This window comes from Diadema antillarum, unplaced genomic scaffold, assembly GCF_040938485.1.
Source record: "Diadema antillarum isolate AM-2024a unplaced genomic scaffold, OU_Dant_1.0 seq00001231_RagTag, whole genome shotgun sequence".
NCBI lineage: Eukaryota > Metazoa > Echinodermata > Echinoidea > Diadematoida > Diadematidae > Diadema > Diadema antillarum.
This window is the reverse complement of record NW_027272019.1, coordinates 60,909-84,044: the sequence shown is the minus strand read 5'-3', so window position 1 is coordinate 84,044 and position 23,136 is coordinate 60,909. Positions and strand designations below refer to the sequence as shown.

Sequence of the window (23,136 nt, the reverse complement as noted above, 5' to 3'; positions counted from 1 at the left end):
AATCAGGTTCTAGCATGCACATTGACTCCTGTCAATGTTCAGCAAATCTATAAAGGTACGCAGTCTTCACTGTAGCAGTGGCGGATACAGAGGGGGCGCACCGGGCACGCGCCCCCTCTTTATTTTTTTGTTAAAACAAAAGAAATAAGAAGAAAAGAGGGGTCACGTGCACTCCCCTTTAATTTTGTAAAGGCGCCTCCCCTTTATACCGAATTCCTGGATCTGCCCCTGCTGTAGTACTAGACTGCAATCTTTATTCAAATTAGATGTTAAATGCAAGACTCTAATGACATTACATTCAACGATTGAGGCACCCCCATGGAGTCCAGGTAAAGCTTTGACACCGGCAGATATTGCCAGCGTCGGCATATATTCCCCAACTGGTCTCAAGAGAATGCATGGAGCACTATTGTTGTCTTTGTTTGTGAAGTTTTTCTCCCCCTGTGATTAGCGCCTTTGACTTGTCTCGACATATCTCAGCCATTTCAAAACCTATTTTCATCAAATAAACTTTTAATTCCTGTTAGAATCATATGCTCTTTAATATTTCATATAAGTGGTGCCTAATTATCTCCCCAAAAGTTAACTTCTGAATTCCCATCTCAACCAAAACTACATCATCCCTTTAAGAATTAAACGAGTGAAATAGAGGTCTGGTCTGGTATTTTGCGGCATCCACTTGGGGTCATTGGAAGCCTTTCTTTGTCCAGAGGAGAAGACGATACTGAGATTCCAGAAGGCTCCCTCCGTTTGATGGACCAAGCAGAAGACGCCACTGCCGTTGTTGATTCGATATTAGCACAAATTTCCCACGCTGCACCATCTAGACAGTTGTAAAGCCAGAAAAACTTTGTACCCAGGAGACGTGTTCTCTCTTTATCTCTATTTTGCTCTCAGGGGTTAAAGCCAAAACGTAGTTCCCTAAAGGGCTCAAAAAATCATCTTCCACCATTCGGAATTTGCTTGCAGTACATTTAAAGGTTCTAACAACAAACTTGTGTATGTAGCTGATGAGATTGGCAGGATAATGAGTTGTTTTTGACTATTTTGAGATGAAAGATTGTAAAATAATATAAGTTGAGGGCTTTTTACACTTGTAAATTTTTGCTTAGTCCCGTACCAACGGTGGGGCTAAGGGGGGGCCGTAGCCCCACCGTTGGTACGGGACTATCCTTAGCCCACTTTCTGTTTACACTCGTTTTTGCCAAAGTGGGCTAGCCCCACCGATAGTCCGGTACTATCTGGCCCTGCAAAATAGCAGGGTTAGCACCGCAATGGCGGTGCCAAGTAAGTGAGTGTAAACAGAACGAAAAAATAATCCTGGGCTAAGCGACGGAGACGAAGTCCGACCCTCACTGACCAATCAGAAACGAGGTAATCAAGTGCTGCCGGTGCGTGCGTGTACGTGTACAGTACACAGCGTAATCATGAATATTCATGTGGTTTGGAAAGTCCAGGGCTAAGAAATATGAGTGTAAAAAGGTCAGTTTTCTCCTTAGCCCCGGACAAGAGATAGTACGGGACTAATTGGCAAGTGTAAAAAGCTGAAAAAATTGGTACGGGACTAACGATAGTCCTGGGTCAGAGAAAGTCCGGGGTTAAGAAACACAAGTGTAAAAAGGGCTTTGGTGAACCTAACTTTTATAGCTGAAAAGCCCTTCCCTGTTCAATTGTGGGTAGGTTGGACCAACATAACATAATGTTACATGATGACCGATTGTGCTCTAGCCAGCATTAGTATTTCCAAACAAGCTGCATGTGATTCATTCCAGCATAGAAGATCAAGGCCACTGCTATTTGTGGATTGTTGATAATCAAGTATAAAACATTACCGGTATGTAGCAACCACAATCAGATATGTTCCCAGATTGCTATACTCTCAGCATATAATTTTGTTGCTAATATGCCGCATTTTTGTCATTACCAACTGAAATCATGTTATCACAGTATTCAGGTGTTATCACAGTATTCAGCCATGCATGCATATCAACTTGTCCATGCTAGAGCAAATATCATACTTTCGGTGTGTGTATATGGCAACTATGTTTTACCTGTGCAAGATGTACAGAAAAGAAGGTGAGAGTCTTGTACCTGACCAAGTCAAGGATACATTTCCTGGATATCACATTAATTCCTGAAAGCTAGTATGCCAGGATATTTAGCTTCCTGTATGAAAATAATGAGCAAAACAAAACAAACAACATGAACTGTCAAGGAGATTTTGTTGTTGTTTTTGCTGTTTTGATGGCAATGAGAGAAGAGAGGGTATAAAAACAGGAAGACTTTACAAAGTTGACTGAAAATTGAGTAGTTAATGAACAGGACTCTACTAGCCAGAAAGGTACATCTGTAGCCAAGAGGATATGGTAATGTAGGACCTACATTACCAGAAGGCAAAAGTCACAAGTATACTGGCTTCAAGCAACAGGATTAAAGGACATAAGGCCTACATATGTAGTGATTATTCACCACTGCATTTGCATATATGCTATTTGATTGGTGTATGGAATGTGTGAAGGGGATGAAAGGGGGAATCCCCCCTCCCTTAAATGATAGGTGTTAAACATGAAAGCAAGCACATCTTCATTATTTCCAGTGTGTACATAATACACTCTCAAGATTAAGACTACACACACAAGTGCAATCTGCCTTTCACTACTCATTGGGATGTATTACAGCTTTATTGTTTGTTTGTTTATTTATTTGTGAAAAGCATGTTTAAAAAAAAAAGCTGCAGGACATAGCTAAAAACCTAAATAGATATTGTTCTCATGTAACAGTGTATCTTCAGAATGTGTACATAAAATTTAAGTACATGTCTTAGAATATATACACAGTTACCCTATTTCTGCAATTCATGGCTGCAAGGAGCAGTGTTCTGCGATCACAAAATTTACCGTGGAGCAAAACAAAAGGCCAGGTCACGACGACGTCACGCAGGCCAAGTGTACAGATTGTAAAGCTGTTGCATGCGGTGCCTATCGCCTCAATTTGCAGGCATCTGACAGTTGGCGGGCAAGCGGTCGACGCAATCAATTTGCTGGAACGATAGGGCTCGATGCTGTCTCGTCCGACAGTCCTGATTAGCAGCTACGGACGGGGGGAAGTTGTTTTGACTTACCAGCTATGCTTCCTGCAAAGGGGGCCCCTCGAAGACTCAAGACACATACGTCGTTCTCCTTCTGTTGTTTTCTTGTTTCGCCGAACGACATGCAGTATCCGGTGTGCGATTGTCACAGGTCTTCAGCAAGTGATGTTTATGTCAGTCATCTTCACAGAGTGAAGTAGAGTTTTAAGGCTTCAAACTATGCAGTCATGAGTACAGTCCCTCTGTCTCTCTTTCTTAGTGTCTTGGTTTTATCGTGGATGTCATCTAGATGATCTACCTGTACCCCTTTAAATTGAAGATTCCTTTAGCTATTATAAATTCTTCATCGCCATGAAAAAATTAGTGAGATAGTGATGATTGGCAACTTTTCGGACATTACCACAGTGAACTCCCTCAGCGAAGTTGTCCATTATCTGTTTGTTGTATCATGTGACCTTTGAAGTGGATGTCACCTGATTGTTTTGTGTTCTTCTGTAGAACATTTGTTTTTTTTTTTTGAAGTACTTTATCAAAACAGGTATGCACTTTTGAATGAGATCGTGTGGTTCCTGTGGGAAGTTGTGCATCCCGTTGAAAACTGTAATCTTAAAAGCCATTGCACCTTTCTGAAGATTTTCAGGCAAGCATTCCTAAACGTGTTTGAGAGTTTGTTTGCAGTTTCATTTATGACCCCACAAAAATCAGGACTTGAACCAGGGAGGTGCACCTCCCTGCCTGAAGGTATGTTTGAAGTATTGATCTCGGGGCTAGTAGAGATATGCTTCGGGTTCTGTATTGATGTCCTGACCTGTTTTCAGGTGTAAAAACCCCCGCCAGAAATTGATGTTATGAATATTTTTCTGTGTCACTCATGAGAATCCTATGTCACAAGTTGAGACTTTAAAGGGTGTGTACAGTTCTGGTTGAGGTGAGGATTTAGCTTTTAACGTTTTGCAAGATATTCAGAAACCACTCTATGAGATGTCAAAGAGCATGCGATTCTAAGGGGTATCAAAAGTTTATTTGATGAAAATCGGTTTTGAAATGGCTGAGATATCCAAAAAAAGGTGAAACAAAGAGATCCTAATAAAAGGCGTGGCCTGTCGCCTTTTATTATTATCACTTTTTTGGATATCTCAGCCATTTGAAAACCAATTTTCATCAAATGAACGTTGAATCCTTCTTAGAATTTCATGCTCTTTCATATTTCATAAGAGGTTTCTCATTATCTCATGTAGGAATGTTCAAAACATGAATCCCCACCTCAACCAGTACTGTACAGTCCCTTTAAGGTATTGCATATTTTTCTGGTTGAGACGGGGATTCAGGTTTTAATATCTGAATCCTCATCTTGACAGAAACTTTCTCATCCCTTTAAAAGACAATGTCCAGAGCAATTGAATTCACAGTGGAGAACTACAGTGACTAAATGAAAAATAAGTTTCATCCCTGTCCATGAAGCAGAGTTGGCAATTTCTCACCTTAGATATGAGAATGCATTGCATTTCTGTTTTTGGAGGTCATTTTTGGCATGTCATTAATTTCTTGTTTATGAGTGGACTTCTAAAATTTGTAAAAATGAAACTACCATGAAATATTTGATATATTTGATAAATAGTGTATGATGCATGTGCCGTTACATTTAGATAAAGGATGTTGTTTTTGCCTCACAGCTTTGACAAGCAAACTTTTGATGTGTTTGTAAACATGTAAGAAAAAACAGTCAGGCTCAGAATTTAATATTCAGCAAGTACAATCAAATATTTATAATACTGGAGTAGCCAGAGCCAAGAATGAGACCAATCCCTTTATCCTCATATTTGCTCTGACTGTTGATTGACATGAAGCGGCATCATCCCTGTTGTAATTAGCTGCAGAACAGTCGAACTGCTATGACGTCACGCATGTCCTGGTAAGAAAGGCCAAATGTGTTCCAGGCTGTTTGAGATCATCTGAAAAAAGAAAGGATCATCCATCTTTTCCCAGGGGTTCACAGAGTTCTCCGGGGTTTAGGAAGGGCTGACAACACGGTAACAGCTGATGTGTGGCGTCATCAGAGGAAAGTTTGGCTAGGGTGTACACAAAACATGAACTGTTCACCTACATTGGACAGGCTGAATCCTCGTGACAGTTTATGGCCCTCGCGTAAATCACAGAGCCCATGAAATCTGTACCTCGTACGTACGTACGTACGTACGTTGGTTCATCGGTGTCGGATACAAGTAATGTGAGCCGCCTCTGGTTTCGGTTTCCCATTCGTGAATGTCGTATTGAAAGTAAACAAAACGAGGCTGGTGGAATGTGTTTGCGTTCATCTTAAATCAGTGTGTACATCAGCAATCGGTCAGCCATGTGAAGACGATTCATTTCACTCTTTTCCTCTGCTGATTTTCTGTAATTGATGTTTTATGTAGCCAGTCATGTGTCTAAATTATTCTAATTGGCTAGGGCCCCACCCCACAGTCATTGACATTTGATGTAGTCTTAACTCCAGTCATTTTCATCGCTCATTTCGGCAGGATATGCACAAGTCAAATCTATAGACCAGTGTACTGGTGTATCCAAATGTCATGTCACTTAGTTCATTGAAGTTATTTATCCACAATGAAGCAACCCCAAAGCTTATCTAAGGCTTGCCCAACATGACGACAATGGAGATAAGCACAGTGAGTCCCAGATGTGTTATTGGGATAATAAGAAACAGGTGAGGTGAAGAACTGATTGTGCAATATATGTGGACTTTGGCTGATGGCATGTACAGAGTAGGAGGAAAAATGCCCTTTCATTGCTCCACTGCAACACATTGTCTGCAATGTCTGATTGGATGGATAATAATGTAACAATTCAATTTTGTACAGTGACTGTTTCAAATACTGTAAAACAAGGAATTTTTGCATGCGCTTTAATTTCGCGAATTTCGCGAGCGCCAAGATTCGCGAAATTAAGATGCACACGAAAGTCCTTGTTTACACTATATGCAATGAACGTCAGTGGCACTTCGCGAAAATTTCATGCCACGAAAAAGGCTGTCGGCTCCAATTTGCGAAAAATTCATGCCGCGAATATATCATGTTTTACAGTAGTATTTGAAGATGCAACAGTGATGCTTTACATCAGCTTTCACAGAAAAAGAAAAGTTGAAAGGGACATAGTGTCATGTGTGTATGCATGGCATTGTGTGTGTACATAATCATTTATATTGCCTACCAGTTTGTGTCATAATCTTTTGTATGCTTTTATATGTGTGTATGTGTGTGTGTGTGTGTGTAGGGATATACATAAGTAAATGTGAAGGGGGGGGGAAGATTCTAAAATCGGGATTCTGTTCTGTAAGAGGGTTTGCATTCAGAGACTACTAGCTATCTACATTGTAGCCAGATATGTCTTCTAAGCCAAATTACCCTCATGTTGAAGGTTAATAGTCCTGCGCATGCAGTAATACTCAGCGGTGATTTCGAGTGCTGCGAGTTAGAAGACGCAGCACATGTAATCAGATTGTAAGCCTTCAATTCTGCCTGTTTGCATATTTAATATACGAGTCAGCAGGAAAATTAACATAGTGTGATTAGAACTGCCTGTACCATTCTCTTTCTCGAGATAAGAATCTATTTGTTCTTCTGGCATTGAAAATAATCATCTATATAACCTCACACTGTCTCTCTCCTTTTATGTTTATTATACATACAGTAGCCCTGCATATAGAGCTATCACTAAATGAGGGTATTATATGTGTTTGTATAGCAATATCCTTGTTTGCATTGCTCTACAATTTCTGATATGACTCTCTAACTGACTAGTTTTTATAGTCTTGTGTACAAACAGCAGCAGTGATGAAATAATAGTAGCATGAGGTACTCTATATGACTTATGGAAGGTGCTGGGAGCCTCATATAGTATTTTCTATATGAGGGTTCCTCTTGCCTTCTCAAAATTTGCTGGTATATTTTGATATTTTGTTTGGCCTTATACAAGGATGAATTGACATTTTCCCAAGGTGAGAAATTGGAATATGAAATTGAAATGAAAATGATGTAATTACAAATAGAACAAAGAAGGGGTAAAAGGTTGCAAAGAGTTAATGAAAAGGAACTTGTCAGAGCATTCATAAAAAATGTGAATGATTATCATTCAGCAGTAGTCCTCAGTGTAATGACAAGATTCGCTATCTGGCATCCATAAAATGTTTGGCAATAAATCATCTAATGACTTACATTATAAAAATGACTCGTTGATTAGTCATCCTATCCTGCTGTTGATTTTCATGAATCTTGATTCTTTTGCCCAGCTTTTTTTATGCATTTTTTTTTTTAATTCAGGATACTCTTCCTAATGTGTGTTTATGTTGAGGTCAGCTAGTAGTTTAACAATCACATTTGACTACTGATGCTCCAAGTTTATGGAACTTGAGTAATCATCACCCATGAAAAGTGTATTTTTGTCCTCATATTGTTAGAATTTCATTATGAAATTTGTCTCATGTATTGATGAAACAAATTTTGTATCTCATGCAATATTCCTATACTGTTCCATTCCATGGTGTTTAAACTCATCTGAGGAACCATTGAATGTATCAACCAAACTGAACTAAATGCACATGAACACTATGGTCAGTTTCTTGAAGAAATGTCCCCTGAATGGTGGTACTTGTTACACCTGCAGTTGTATCTGAAGCTCTTGTTTTGTGTGTGTGTGTGTGTGTGTGTGTGTTCAGAGTCAGTTCAGTGTTTGTTGAGTGTTATTGGAGTGTGAATTGAGTGTTAGGTGAGTGTGAGTTGAGTGTTAGGTGAGTGTGAGTTGAGTGTTAGGTGAGTGTGAATTAAGTGTTAGGTGAGTGTGTGTTGAGTGTTAACTGAGTGTTAGTTGAGTGTTAGTTGAGTATGAGTTTACTGTTAGTTGAGTGTTAGTTATGACAGCAGTGAGAGGATGAGCAATGCAGTGCTCAAAATCTCTGCGGAAACTGGAAAACGACTTGCCATTTGATGGCTCTAAAAGTTTAAAGATAACAGTTGATATTCACCTGAAATACCACTCTCTTAAATACACTTCCATGTAAATGTACTTCCAAAACATACTGCTTGGAAGATGTGTGTCCACTGACAGTTTTTGTAGATACAAAATATTGCTGTTATTGTGTATTAATTGAACCCCTATTTTGAGGATTTTTTTTTTTTGTCAGCAAAAGAAAAAAAAATATGTGCCTAATCACAATTATTATATGTGGGTAGATGCTACTAGAATATACATTGTATGTCGATGGTGTCATGTGTAATGAAATTGTTGTTTGTTTGTTTTGTCTTGTTTCTACTCTACAGGAAGAGGAAGAAGAAATCAAACTAGAAATCAACGTGCTCAAAAAGGTAATAATCCATTTTTCTACCAGTCACCCATGAGTCAATAGGTTAATTTTCTTAGGGGGTCCTATAGTGATTCATACCGTAATTGTGCACACGTTCACATAGTATCAGTGTCATTACGAGGGACACAAGGGAATGCGAATGAGGCGTCATGCACCAAAATGCCATTCATGTAATGTCATCATATCATACCCATTAATTATGACACCGTGATTGCAGTTGATTGTTCACCCCGTGAGATGGCAGCTCGGAGATTTTCTAGAGGGCGTGGTCTGTGGTTAGTCTTCGCTCAAGGGACAATGTTGTAGGATTATGATTGGGGTAGTCATTACCTGAGCAGTGCTTGTATGCAGAATATAGATAGTGTAAAAGTGGACATTTTTGTGCGAGTAATTTTTCGCGCTCGGTGGGGTAAGGTGGATTTCGTGTGTTTCTAATTCAACGGAATCTGGACATTAACTACTGGAACATATGGCAAGCAAACATATTCGCGTGCTTTTATTTTCGCGCTAGCGTCTGGTTGCGGGTTGCGCGAAATGCGCAAAAATTTCCACACTGCGAAAATTTCTACTTTTGCAGTATTGAATCATCTGTGTCATGGAAGATTCTTGGCATAATTTCAAAGATTATCAGTAATAACTCAGTGAGATGTAAGGACAGTTATGTACCTGTAAAAGAAATGTAAATATTACATCGTTCATTTTGGAGGGGAAGGTAGTGCATGCGCGATAACAGTTAAACTTAGGGCTTTTTGAATGGGTGTTATATCTTACTGGGTTTGATGTTTTTTGTTTCTAGTCTCTGAATTAGCTCTAAACTCGCTTTTAGTCTGAAGTGTTTCTGCAGAGGAGATGCCAGCTCCTCGTGTGCCACTGAAGTGACACTGTGACCCAAAAATACAATGTACTCCAAAGCATCTTTCTCATCATGCATTCTGTAGAGAGGAAAGGAGTGTGACATTCATTACATTGTACTACTATGGTTTGCCTACGCGGGGCAGTGCCAAGACAATTGGGAGGTGACTGTACTTTTCTCATGTGGTATCTTGAGAATTTCTTGCAATGTTCTCCTCCGGAAGAGCTGCTGGCGGGGAATCGTGCCAAGTTCTTTCTGTATCAAGGTTAAATGAGTTGGTGGAGGTGTGCCCAGCCAGGATTACCTTGGGGGTCTACCTTGGGGTTGGGTATCATAAGTGTAGCAGTATGATGGTAGGAACCACTGCTACAACCAAATGGTATTAAGAGAGGAATAAACAGATACAAATGTATAAATATATGACCATCCTCCAATGTGCAAGTTGGGCGATATTTGCTTCTTCCACTTGCATCAAAATGAGTGATGATTCGAACATCTCGACAAAGTTGTACTTGGTGTGCATTCAGAGACTTTTTTGTCCCCGCCGAACGAGTTCGAGCAGGGGACTATGAAACGGGCTCCGTACGTGTGTGTGTCCGTGTGTCCGTCCGTCCGTCCGTCTGTGTGTCCGTGTGTGCGTCCGTGTGTGATCAAAATCTTCAATTTGCTACTTCTCTGTCATTTATGAGCCAATTTTGATTCTGTTTGCTTTTTATGATAGCACTACATGGGAGCTTTGAAACTTTTACACAGAATTTCAGTCGTGACCTTTGACCTTGACCTTTGACCTATATTGTACATTTTGCTACAAAATGCTACTCCTTCGCCATTTCTAACCCGATTTCGATTCTGTTTGCTTTATGTGATGGCACTAGGTGAGGGCTTCAAAACTTCTACACAGAATTTTGACCTTTGACCTTGATTTTTGACCTGTATTGTACATTTTGCTACAAAATGCTACTCCTTCGCCATTTCTAACCCGATTTCGATTCCGTTTGCTTTATATGATGGCACTAGGTGAGGGCTTCAAAACTTCTACACAGAATTTTGACCTTTGACTTCTTTGACCTTTGACCTTGATTTTTTGACCTATATTGTGCATTTTGCTACAAAATGCTACTCCTTCGCCATTTCTAACCCGATTTCGATTCCGTTTGCTTTATATGATGGCACTAGGTGAGGGCTTCAAAACTTCTACACAGAATTTTGACCTTTGACTTCTTTGACCTTTGACCTTGATTTTTGACCTGTATTCATTTTGCTACAAAATGCTACTCCTTCGCCATTTCTAACCCGATTTCACTTCCGTTTGCTTTATGTGATGGCACTAGGTGAGGGTTTCAAAACTTCTACACAGAATTTTGACCTTTGACTTCTTTGACCTTTGACCTTGATTTTTGACCTATATTGTACATTGGCTACAAAATGCTACTCCTTCGCCATTTCTAACCCGATTTCGATTCTGTTTCCTTGATGTGATGGCACTAGGTGAGAGCTTCAAAACTTCTACACAGAATTTTGACCTTTGACTTCTTTGACCTTTGACCTTGATTTTTTACCTATATTGTACATTTTGCTACTAAATGCTACTTCCGGCGGGGACATATATTACGCACTGCGTAATTTCTACTTTTCCTTGTTTCGTCATCAATTTAATTTTTCACCAGCTACACCCCGACTTTGGGGTCATATAAGATGTCATGGACAGTGAACTTCCTCATAAGTTTGGAATAAGATTTTGCTATAGTATAAATGGAAAAGTAGTCAGATTTCAGTAATGTTATCATTGTGAAGCTGTAGGCCAATTTTCGTGTACTTGTATTTCTACATTTATGCTGTCCTTGTGGGCACTTGTTCAGTGGATGTCATTTTTGTGTATACATTGAAATGATTGGAATGATGATGGTGATGATGCCACAAAACAAATGATTGCAGTCATTTTTATTACATGCTTGTCGCAAGTCGTATTCTAGTATCACACGAAAAGGAGAATTTGTTTGCTACGGAGACATAAGTTACTTAAAAGCCATTTGTATTACATTTAACTCTACAAGATTCTAAAATTCCCACAGACTCTGTATAGAGCTAGCTTGATGGAGTAATGTAGCCGATGGGTTAAACCCTGTCTGGAACACAATTATACTTAGGTATCAGAAGCTGGCATAAACTTGAAAGGAGAGTTTGTGATTGGCAACTACAAAATGTACTTGCTTAAAGAAAAACAAATAATGATAGAAATTATACAATGTAGGCCAGTTATAAAATGTATCATGAAAAAGTCCTCATGCAAACTTGTGTCTTGTATCATGAAGAAATGTAGGTATGTCATATATTATGGGATCATCAAGTACATTACAATTAACTATATTTCTATCCTCATTTCTATTATGAATATCTCTTCATCTGCCTATCTTTTTTTCGTATGTATGTATTACTTATAAAAATTTAGTATAAGTATTCAGCAAAACAGTGACAGACTGCAGAGTATATTTCCTTACCATGATTATAGTGTCCGTTATTTTGCGTCATCGCCATACGTTATGCCCGCAGATTTGCCGATCGGTTTTTTGTCATTTTGGCTTCCCTCCACCCCACGTTCGAGGAGGCAGGGTTGATGGGGATGCTCCCTTCGTAAGTTTGCGGAGCAGGTTATCGCGATTAGATCAGAAACGGTGCTTCCTGTCTTCTAATTTCCTGCTTTTGTCAGAGACATGTGTTTTCGCCCGAGATTACCTCCTGAAGAGAAGGAGGTAATCTTGTGGCTGGAAAGCAAATTTTGTTTTTAGGGGGTTCATTATTCCCCTCCCCCCCCCCCCCCCCAAAAAAAAAAAAAGAAAGAAAGAAGAGGGATGAAAACTCCCACAGGAAAAATTGGTGCGGTCTTGGAAAGTTTAGACTTTGCTCCCCACATTCAAGGTCTCTGTCTTTTATAGAGATGAGTTGATGTGAAAGGGAAAACATCCTAGCCAGCCAATTGGCTGCCCTTTGTTGAGAATGGCTTGTAATGTTGACATCTATTTCCAAGTTCCAGTACACTGGCTGAGTCATTTAGTTGTTTGCACAATAAGTTCACTATGTGAAGCATCAACTAACCATAGAGGCAAATTAGGAATGTTGATTGCAAAAATAACAAAGGCAAAAAAAAAAAAAATCTGGTAGAAAATACTAACTGAACCCTGTTGAACTGGTAATAAGAAGTTGCGGATGCATAGTTACAAGGAACTCGTCTCTAATAGCTTCTTATTGAAATCCCTAAATAGCCTCCTTGATTATAGGCCCTATTAAGGGCTTTTTACACTTGTAAATTTTTGCTTAGCCCCGGACCAACGGTGGGGCTAAGGGGGGGGCCTTAGCCCCACCGTTGGTACGGGACTATCCTTAGCCCACTTTCTGTTTACACTCGTTTTTGCCAAAGTGGGCTAGCCCCACCGATAGTACGGTACTATCTGGCCCTGCAAAATAGCAGGGGTTAGCACCGCAATTGCGGTGCTAGCACCGCAATTGCAGTGCCAAGCAAGTGAGTGTAAACAGAACGAAAAAATAATCCTGGGCTAAGCGACGGAGACGAAGTCCGACCCTCACTGACCAATCAGAAACGAGGTAATCGAGTGCTGCCGGTGCGTGCGTGTACGTGTACAGTACACAGCGTAATTATGAATATTCATGTGGTTTGGAAAGTCCGGGGCTAAGAAATACGAGTGTAAAAAGGTCAGTTTTCTCCTTAGCCCCGGACAAGAGATAGTACGGGACTAATTGGCGAGTGTAAAAAGCTGAAAAAATTGGTACGGGACTAACGATAGTCCTGGGTCAGAGAAAGTCCGGGGTTAAGAAACACAAGTGTAAAAAGCCCTTTATATTACTGCCCCTTGTTGATTTTGAGCAGAAAGTATCCAAAAATAGGGATTTTCAAGAGTTTCTCTGAAGGAGGAAACATATTTACCTGGCTTAATAGGATGGGGGGGGGTGGGGGGGAGGGGATGATATCAATTTTAGCCTAAAATCAACTGTTATTTTTAGGAGCTTTGCACATTCATGAGGGGATTTCCTATCCACTTGAAATGGATCAGACTGGGGGAAGTAGTCTTGTCTCAAGGCTGTGAAATTCTCATAATATATCATACACAGAGGGCAAGGCCAATGCCAGGAAAATGATTTTTTTTTATGTCTTCCTTTGCTTTATTTTTTTAGCTGGATTTATTTGGGCATTCACCCTGGGAAATGAAATGATGTGGTCCAAAAATCAACAGTTATTTCTGGGAGCTTTCTACCGTACACACAAGCAAACACAGACATTAACACCGGAATTTCCTGTCAACTTCCAATGTGACGGGCAATGGAAGAGAAGCACAGCCTTGTTACGAAGGCTGTGGTATTTATGCCAATTTTGAGATACAGAGCGCAATTTTATTTAATGGGATTATGGAATGATAGGTCTGGTACTGATGCTTACTTTGCTTGTAAAGACTTCTTGCTGTAACATGGGTCTATTCCCCCACTCATATTTTTGCAGGGGACAGAACTGCAGTATTTCTGGCTGTATTGAATACGTGCAGTCTTGAGGAGCAGCTCTGTGTAGTCTCGCTAGGGTTTGATAAAATGAAAGACTCCCAGTCAACTGAAGAGAGCAGATCAAATACATTAGTAGTCATCCACATGTACCAATATCTTGCTCACCGATAGAAGTCTGACACTGTTTACCTCTATCAGATGGTTGTGGGAGCGCCTGGCAAACAATGGCAGTGTCTCCAGCTACCAAGGAAGCAACACTGAACAGAATGTGTAATGTCATTTCAGCGTGGTCAATTTGTAGCCCACGTGAAATGACTACTGTAAAGCAAAACATTTTTGTGGCTTGAAATTTTTCACGAATTGGAGCCGACAACCTTTTTCACGGCATGAAATTTTTGCGAATTGCCTCTGGCATTCAGTGCATGTAGTGTGGACAAAAACTTTCCTGTGAATTCTGATTTTGAAAATCTTTGCTCTCGTGGATTTCACAAAATTAAAATGCACATGAACATTCCTCGCTTTACAGTAATAGAAGTAGGAGTTACAACAACTATGGAAGACTATAACTTGAGGGAAGAATGATGATCTATAATCCATCGAATAATTTTGATGACATGTCTCATTCATTGTCTGTAGAGAAGAGAACTGTCAGTCAAAATGTTGCCAAACATTAGTCTTGCTTCCAGATGTCACTCATCTGAATCATTGTAGTGACGTCAACTACCACCTCCCCGCCACCATCCCCACCTGAAGAAAAGAACAATCACCAGTTTGCAGGCATGCAGGCATATTGCTGATCAGTATTTAGGATTGATCACTCGCCTGCGTAGAGATTTATCGGAGAGATGTGTCTCTGTGATGCTCAGATATGATTGTTCAGTTTTGAATAGAGTATTGTAGGGATAGAGTGCCACAATTTGCCAAGAAAGGGGAAGGGATAATGGATTTAGGGAGGAATCAAGGAGAAGGGGAGATGGAGTGAAAGTGAAAGGGAAGAACGAGGGAAGATGAAGGAGAGGATAAGGGATGGGAGGGAAAAGGATAAGGGTAGATGAAGGAAAGAAGGGGGAGAGGAAGGGGATGTGGTAGAACAGGTGGTATGTAGGTGAAGTGCAGATGAAGGGAAGGAGGGGAAGGAAATAGGAAGAGGATGTGGTAGAAGTGGTGGTATGTAGAAGAGGAGATAGGGAAAGAAGGGGGAAGAGGAAGGGGATATGGTAGAGGAGGTGGTATGTAGGAGAAGGGTAGATGAAGGGAAGAAAGGGGAAGAAGAGCAGAAGGGGAGGTGGTAGGGAAAGGCAAATAGGAATGAATCAAGGAGAAGGGAAGATGGAGTGTGAGCAGAGGAGAAGAACAAGGGAAGGGTGATGGGGAGAGGAGAATGGGAATTGACTTATAGACAAAAGTTAATGGTCAATAAAGGTTTAAGGGGAAGAAGGTGGAAGTGGAGATGGAGGAGAGCTGCTAGTGGAAGGAAGATGGGAAGGGATCAAGGGAGATGGAGTGAAAGCTCAGGGGAAGATGAAGGAGAGAGCAGTAAGGGAAGGGAGGGTTAAGGGAAGGGAGGGTAGGAAGAGGAGAAGGCTTTGAAGGTAGAGGAAGAAGGGGGAAGGGAGGGGCAGGGGTGAACAATGGGATACCATGGAGGTATCTCCATGGCAACACCAAGGAAAGAGGCCAAGGAATAGGAGAGGAGGAGATTGGACACAGGATTGGGAAGCAAAGTTTGTTTGTTTTATTTTATTTATTTATACACAGGTGAAAATGCTTGCACTCAGCCTTTTGGCTGCTTTTCAGCAGGTCTGTATGATGGGAAAAAAAAACCCACAGTGATTCAGTCAACAAAAGGTAATACATAAATGATATGGCATTTAAAGGGTGAGATGTAATAGGCATGGGAAAGAGAGAGGAGAGAAGTTTGGAAAGGGGTATGAAAGAAGGAAAAGAGGGAGGGGCTTTCTTACAGCACATTAATATTGTGGTCACTGCATAAGAATTAGTCACAGTGGTCAATTACTCTGACCACACAGAATCATATCTATAATTTACTCTTCAGAACACCTGTACCTGAGGATTGAATCTGTCCATATAAAGAAAAGTCACTCCCAAAAATAAAAGAATGTTCTGTCAATATATTACTCAGCTTAATATCTTCTCTCTTGAACTAACCCTTTCAGAGAACAACAGCTTTCTTAATTAAAATGGAAGCAGCTTAGCTCATGAAAATGCCAACAAGACTAAAGATGAGAAAAGAGTGGGATCGGGCATGGATTAGTAAATGTACCCACTTACATCAAACTACCCCGAGGACACATTTTCTTGGCGTCTGATAGAAACACTTTGTTCTTTTAGATTTTAACCTCTCTGTTGGTTCTATCAAGGGACAGTAGACAAGATCTAGACAAATGAATTACATTCAGCTAGTTTCCTCACAGCAGACATTGTATTGTTTCCCATTAACTTGTCCAGGGACTACATATATGATGTGGCTGAACAGTATTATCAGACAAAGCGGATGAAAGTGCTGCAGAGATTAACATTGCAGACTGCCCATACTTGTGCTTATAGTTCTGTCCACGAAGGCCCGTTCACACTACCAGTGAAAAATTGTGATATTAAGATGTTGCATTTAGGTGAAGGTTGCTAGTCACCAGAACTTGCTGAGTGCAGCTTGAAACATTGCAAGAAAACAATTGCAGACTACGGAACAATTTTTCTAACTTTGCATGCAATTTGTACAATGTTCTGCAATGAGAACACTAAATGCAGAAAACTTGTTATCAATTAACATCTTATTAAAGAATAAATCACAGATTCAAAAAATAGATCACGTTTTCATCTTTAGCAAATTTCAATGAAGATGATTCAAAAGGCACCTTTTTCAGTGTTTCGAGCTAGCGTTTTGATATATGTTTATGTTTACGACTGACAAAGAAATTTCATGAATGCAACTGTGCATTAAACTAAAGGGCTTTTTACACTTGCAAATTTTTGCTTAGTCCCATACCAACGGTGGGGCTAAGGGGGGGCCTTAGCCCCACTGTTGGTACCGGACTTTCCTTTGCCCACTTTCTGTTTACACTTGTTATTGCCAAAGTGGGCTAGCCCCACCGATAGTCCCGTACTATCTGGCCCTGCAAAATAGCAGGGTTAGCACCGGTTAGCACCACAGTTGCGGTGCCAAGCAAGGGAGTGTAAGCAGAATGAAAAAATAATCCTGGGCTAAACGACGGAGACGAAGTCCGACCCCCACTGACCAATCAGAAGCGAGGTAATCAAGTGCTGCCGGTGCGTGCGTGTACGTGTACAGTACACAGCGTAATCATAAATATTCATGTGGTTTGGAAAGTACCGAACTAAGAAATACGAGTGTAAAAAGGTCAATTTTCTCCTTAGCCCCGGACAAGAGCTTAGTACAGGACTTATTGGCGAGTGTAAAAAGCTGAAAAAATTGGTACGGGACTAACGATAGTCCTGGGTCAGAGAAAGTACGGGGTTAAGAAACACAAGTGTAAAAAGGGCTTAAATGTGTTTTAAAAACAATGATGGGGGGGGGGGAGGGAATGGAGCATGGACACAGCCTAGAAACATGGACCTACCATGCTAGAAACAACCATTGAAACCTGCTGTCTTCAAGATACAACTTTTGACTCTACACAGATAGCCTTGTGTAGCCTTGAATTGTTCTGGACTGCTTGTAGAATGTGTTGCCTTGAAATCGTGACTCACCGCCAGGTATAGACGTCATTCCAGATGGGTCCTCTGCAACCAATAAAGACACAACTTACAGGAGGGACTTAGTAGAAATGTCAGCCGAGTAATTACGGAAAGAAGAGCACCGTCTGTTTCTAATCCCACCATCAAACCATGGGAACACTGATACTTTGCATCCATCGAGACAATACTGTATCAATTTACATCTTTAATTTCTTGCCTTTAATGGAGGGGGTTGATAGGGGTAAGAGGAAAGAGGGGCTATGAGGGCAAGATGATGAGGTGTATACTGACAACATCCAGTATTTTAAGGACAAGTTCACCTTCATAGACATGTGGATTGAATGAATGCAGCAATATCAATAGAACGGTACCAATAGAACACATCAGGAAGAGTTTCAGGAAAATCGGGCAATCCGTTTAAAAGTTATGAATTTTTGAAGTTTCTACTCAGCCACGGCTGGATGAGAAGACTACTATAGCTTGTGATGTCATATGTGTACAATGATATAAAGAAAGTATAAAGAAAATTTATCATATTTTCACTTTTCTCGCATAACAAAAGAATACTTGACTTCTCTCTTTCAGAAGGCAAGGAGAATGATATTACCCTTAACATATGTCAGTAACAAGTCCAAAAAATGTGCACTTTATTCACAAAGTAAAATTTTGTGAAATTTTCTCTTTATTTTCCTTATATCGTATACACTGTAGTAGTCTTCTCATCCAGCAGTGATTGCACAGATACTTAAAAATTCATAACTTTTGAACGGATTGTCGGATTTTCCTCAAACTTTCACTGATATGTTCTACTAATATTGTTGCATTCACTCAATTCACATGTCTATGAAGGTGAACTTGTTCTTTAAAACTCTGGTTAGGCCATGGGGGGGGGGGGGGTAGAGGGAGGAGAGAGAAAAAGGGTGTCATTGATGATATTCTGTGCTGTGGCGCTTCTAGTGCCAGCAAGCATTATAGAGAGAAAGGAAGGGGGGGGGGTGGGGGAAGATTTGCAACATTCCATGGCACTGCCCACTGCATTTGCAGCAGGAATATTCTGAATTGATTCCAATTTGCCGACCCGACCGACGTATGCATAATGCCTCTGTCAACGCCTGGCGGCTAAATTTAGTCTCCAAATTGGCAACAGGTGGAAGGCGTGAATGTCGTTCCAAATGCTGCACTACTTTTGACTCACAGTTCCACATGCATATGATATCTGATTGTGTACACATGCAGGTCATTGCACGAAAACTAATGGCTATCAAAAGCTCAAGAGGACTTGCATGTAGTCTGGAGATAATTGATGCCCAGTGACAGATGCAAAAAATAAAAATAAAAAAAAAGAAAGAATGTGTGATTCAACTTAGCCGTGTCATGACCTCTTGATCTCTTAATGTTACCAAAGTGGAGTTATGCTGCTAATTCATTGAGGTTGATGTTTGTTCTGAAGGTGAGAGATAACACTGAGCAAAGCAATTAAAGAGAAAGGTCAGGTTGCTGTATTTGTCATATGGCTGAGCTGATCCTGCCAAAATATGATTTTGAACCATGATACCTTTGCTGCTGGATGAGCTTTGGTACCTTGACACCAAATTGTGAGGTGTTAATAATGAGAAAGCTAGTGTGGCCAGGTATTTTTGTGCACCTTGTCATGATTTATAAATTCCCTTTCCATGCTGTTACTGAGGTACATACCTTATCTCTCTATTTCTCTATTTCTGCCAGTGTGTGTTGCATGCATAAGAAAATGTCCAATAATTATCATGGCATTTTTATTTTTATTTTCCTTTTCCACAGTATTCCCATCACAGAAACATAGCCACATACTATGGAGCCTTCATCAAGAAAGGTGTCAAAGGTCATGATGATCAACTATGGGTAAGTTGTCGATTTTTCATGGGGGGGGGGGGTGAGGAAGATACTTTAGAGGATCTGTTATTCAGAGGCAGAGGCATAGGTTTGTGCACAATGTATGAGCAGTTAAAGATGTGTGCTAAATTCTCTTTTTATGTGACGATAAATGCACAAAAGCAAATCTGAGACGTGCGCCTCGCTGCGTTTACTTTTCAATCGACGCAAGTCTCGTTGGCTGTTGAGACACGTTTCCAAAAAGGATTGGCAAACAGAGTCGCCTGATTGTGAAGGACAAAGGAGAATATGGAATATAATGCTAGGCATCATTTGATGTTTAATGTTCTTGCTGGCTCTTAACATATCCGCAGCAGTATCCTTGAACCATGTGCACTGTAGTTAAATTTGTTTAGCATTGTAAAGTTACTATTCAAGAACGGAGAAGCATACCTACATTTTGCTAACATAATATTACTTGAAAAAAAAAATCAGGTGATCAATCATCAGCCAATCAGCAAATTGATGAAAAATTGCTTGTAAAAGCATTGTTGTCCGTTAACATAGCAACGTGCTGTTTTGTAGCAGGTGTGGAAATACTCAGTGGTAGTGGAATATTACACCTCATCTAGTACTTGGGTATTACGTAGACTTAATCTGTAACACTATGGTAGGGTATGTAGCCTTATATGAGCTTGTTTTGGGTCTTGTAAATTAAACAATAGTCACCTCTTCTTCGGAGAAAATGAAGATGCACCCTGTCACTCTGTTCGGAAGATAGCCCTATGAGGAGGATGGAGTTTGTGTAACCGAGCAACATCATCATCCTCCGCTGGGAGTTATGAGAGATTGAGTGCTTGAGTTGATTTCAAAGAGGAGTTTGTTAGGGGTGAATGACATGTCGGTCATCAAATGAAATCAACATGGGGCGTACTCCCAGATGGTATGACTCCCTCTTTTATACAGACAGATAGACAGACAGACAGACACACACACACACACACACACAAACATTAACAACAGCAATTAAAAGGGGGGCGGAGGGATTCACATTTGCTCGTCGGTTGAGAGATGGTCCATTAGCTGAGAGGGGTCATAAAATGGGAAGCGGTTGCCAGGAGCACAGGGGAGATGGTTCATTGACCGCACCCCCTGATGGTCAGTTGACCATTGGGATTATGAGGATATTTGGCCAACACCTGGCGAGGATCATCTGCAATTTGACCTTCTATTGTTCTGTATTTAGTAGCTTCTTTCTTTTATTTTGTTTCTCTATGTATCTTTGTTTGTATTTCTTTACATGTGTATTTCCGTGAGTCATTTTATTTCTGTGTTTGTCCGTCTATTTCTTTTGTACCCAGTGTTTGTTTGTTTACTTTTGTATTTTGTCTATTTTTGCACCATTACCTAAACCCCTGAAAAGACATTCTTGATATTCTCTCATCATAGGGGCCTGTGGAAATTGTGCATGGTGTATGTCATTGTAAAGAAGCCATCAATATTTTAGTATCAATGAAAATACAAAGAGACCTTTAACAAATTATGCAATAATCTCTGATGATTTGTTAATTAATAGAAAGGATTTATAGGAGATTAAAGACAATAAGTAAAACAATAAAACATAGATTAGATGATATTCAACTTGAATATGCTAAGATGCACATACCATGTCGTTAATCCTTAGATTACCTTGCCAGCCTTGTTTGTTTACAATGTTAATGCCAGTACATGATAAGTTAATGACACGTAGGTTAATGGCTGGTCTGTAGGGAAAACAGTCCAGATAGTCTGTGTATGCAGACTGTCTTACAATGTTGTAATGCTTCAACTGAAAAGGATAGGTTTGAGATGGATGCCTGTGTGAATTTCTGTGCCGCTGTCTGTGCTGTCCTCAATCTATGGATAACTTTATACCATCCTGCCAGGCAGCTGACGGACATGGGGTGTCACATGACAGAATTTTGTAAGCGAGGTTGAAAAGCGAGCTGAAGAGAAACTTGATGGTAGGGGAGAGAGAAGAATGCCTCACATCTTTATCTCATTAATTCCATGTTTGTTTTATCATCTCTTTCCCACCCCTCCCTGTGTCAAACCTCCTTTTGATGTCCCTTACCCCATCCCCATCCCTACCCCTCCCTTTTCAACCCTCCTTATGATGTCCTCTACCCCATCCCCATCTCCCCACCCCTTTCCAGCTGGTGATGGAGTTCTGCGGGGCGGGATCCGTCACGGACCTCGTCAAAGCGACCAAAGGAAATGCTCTCAAGGAGGAATGGATCGCGTACATCTGCAGAGAAATTCTCAGGGTAAGCATCCGTTGCTCATCACTTTACCCGCATCCCTCTCCACCATCCTATGACAGTCTGCATTCTGGATATGTTAGCCTAGCATCCAGGCTGCAGTTGCTGTTATTTTTCCTCTTCTTTCTGGCTACCCGACATATTGAAACAAAAATTATGTCAGTCTTGAAGCAAGGTTAACATATATCTGATGCCTCCCAATTAGCACCAAGGATAAAATATTTTACCTTAGACCGAATAAAATTTATGTACTGGCTATGTTTGCACCAAAAATAAAGTAAGCGACTGTCTGGACCGTAGTCTAGCCTGGAGTATATTATGATTAAAACCAAAAAATGTGATGGTTTCGATCTGTACAATGTTGGTAGAAGCTTGTACACAGGTGCAGACAAGATCAGTCAGTTTGTGAAAAGTGCAAAGACTGGAAATGGAAGTTGAATGAAATGGCACTACATTTAAGCTTAATCTGGGTAGAAATAAAATTCATAGATATTTGTAGGTCTATGCACACTGTAGATTGAGCACTCTGATGACTGTGTGTCAGAACTGCTTACATTTATTGATGTATGTACCCTACCTGCTCTGGCAGACGGTGGGAATGTTGCTGTAGTGTTTATAACAGTATCGAGAGTTCTCATACTGTTTCTGGGAAGTGTATACACACAACTTTGGTCAAAGGAGAATTATTAAGTACGCTGAGCAGTCTCCATAAACAAAGGACACGCATTCCTCTTTGTTACTCTGCATGGATTACTGTATACACCATATATTCAGCGAGTCTAATTTTTTGTGAATCGGGACTTTCCAACATTTTCGCGAGTGGTTAAATTTGCGATTGTGGAGCACAATTTAACACTGAACAAAGAAATGTATGTGTGCATGTCACAATCATGTCGGGATCAGAGTTGATATATTAGTACATTCTTAAATTTGCGAATAGCACCCGACTCACGATATTTGCACACAATAAAAACGTTGCGAAATATTCGGTGTGTACAGTAATGTGAAGACACCACTTTCACACTCTGTTGCTGTGTAATTGTACACTGTGGCCAGTGACACATTCATAGTGTGAACACCAGACTCTGTGCATTTAATGTCTGCTCAGAAATATTTTCACAGTAAGATAATGTGCGCACAGACTAACTTGGGCTATTTTGTATTCATACTGCAGAGCACGGCCACATTGCGGGGTAGGATAGAAAATAAGAAAAGAAATCAACACCCGACTGTAGATGGTGGTAGAAAGATTGATTATAGCCAGTGGGTGATATTCGGTAGTGCAGCTTGAATTCGTGCCGGCAGTCCTGAGCTGACGGAATGCCAACCTCGTTTTAGTCAGAACTTGAGGGAGAGATTCGGCTTGAAGTCGTGATATAAAAACGCCGCCAGAGTTCTCTCTGACTCGAGGAATCGATGTGTAAAGAAAAAAAAAGAAATGCTAATGTGGTACATGCCGAGAAAG

General features: G+C 40.4%; 1 protein-coding gene across 5 annotated transcripts in view; it reads left to right on the top strand.

The window, feature by feature from the left end:
- The window catches only part of LOC139745040 (mitogen-activated protein kinase kinase kinase kinase 4-like), a 132,570-nt gene that overhangs the window by 56,180 nt on the left and 53,254 nt on the right, over nt 1-23,136 (top strand). For all 5 annotated transcript variants that reach the window (XM_071655457.1, XM_071655456.1, XM_071655454.1 and 2 more), the window contains exons 4-6: nt 8,401-8,445; nt 19,321-19,401; nt 21,567-21,677. In XM_071655457.1, coding sequence (XP_071511558.1) covers nt 8,401-8,445; nt 19,321-19,401; nt 21,567-21,677 — 237 coding nt within the window. The remainder of the gene's footprint in view (nt 1-8,400; nt 8,446-19,320; nt 19,402-21,566; nt 21,678-23,136) is intronic.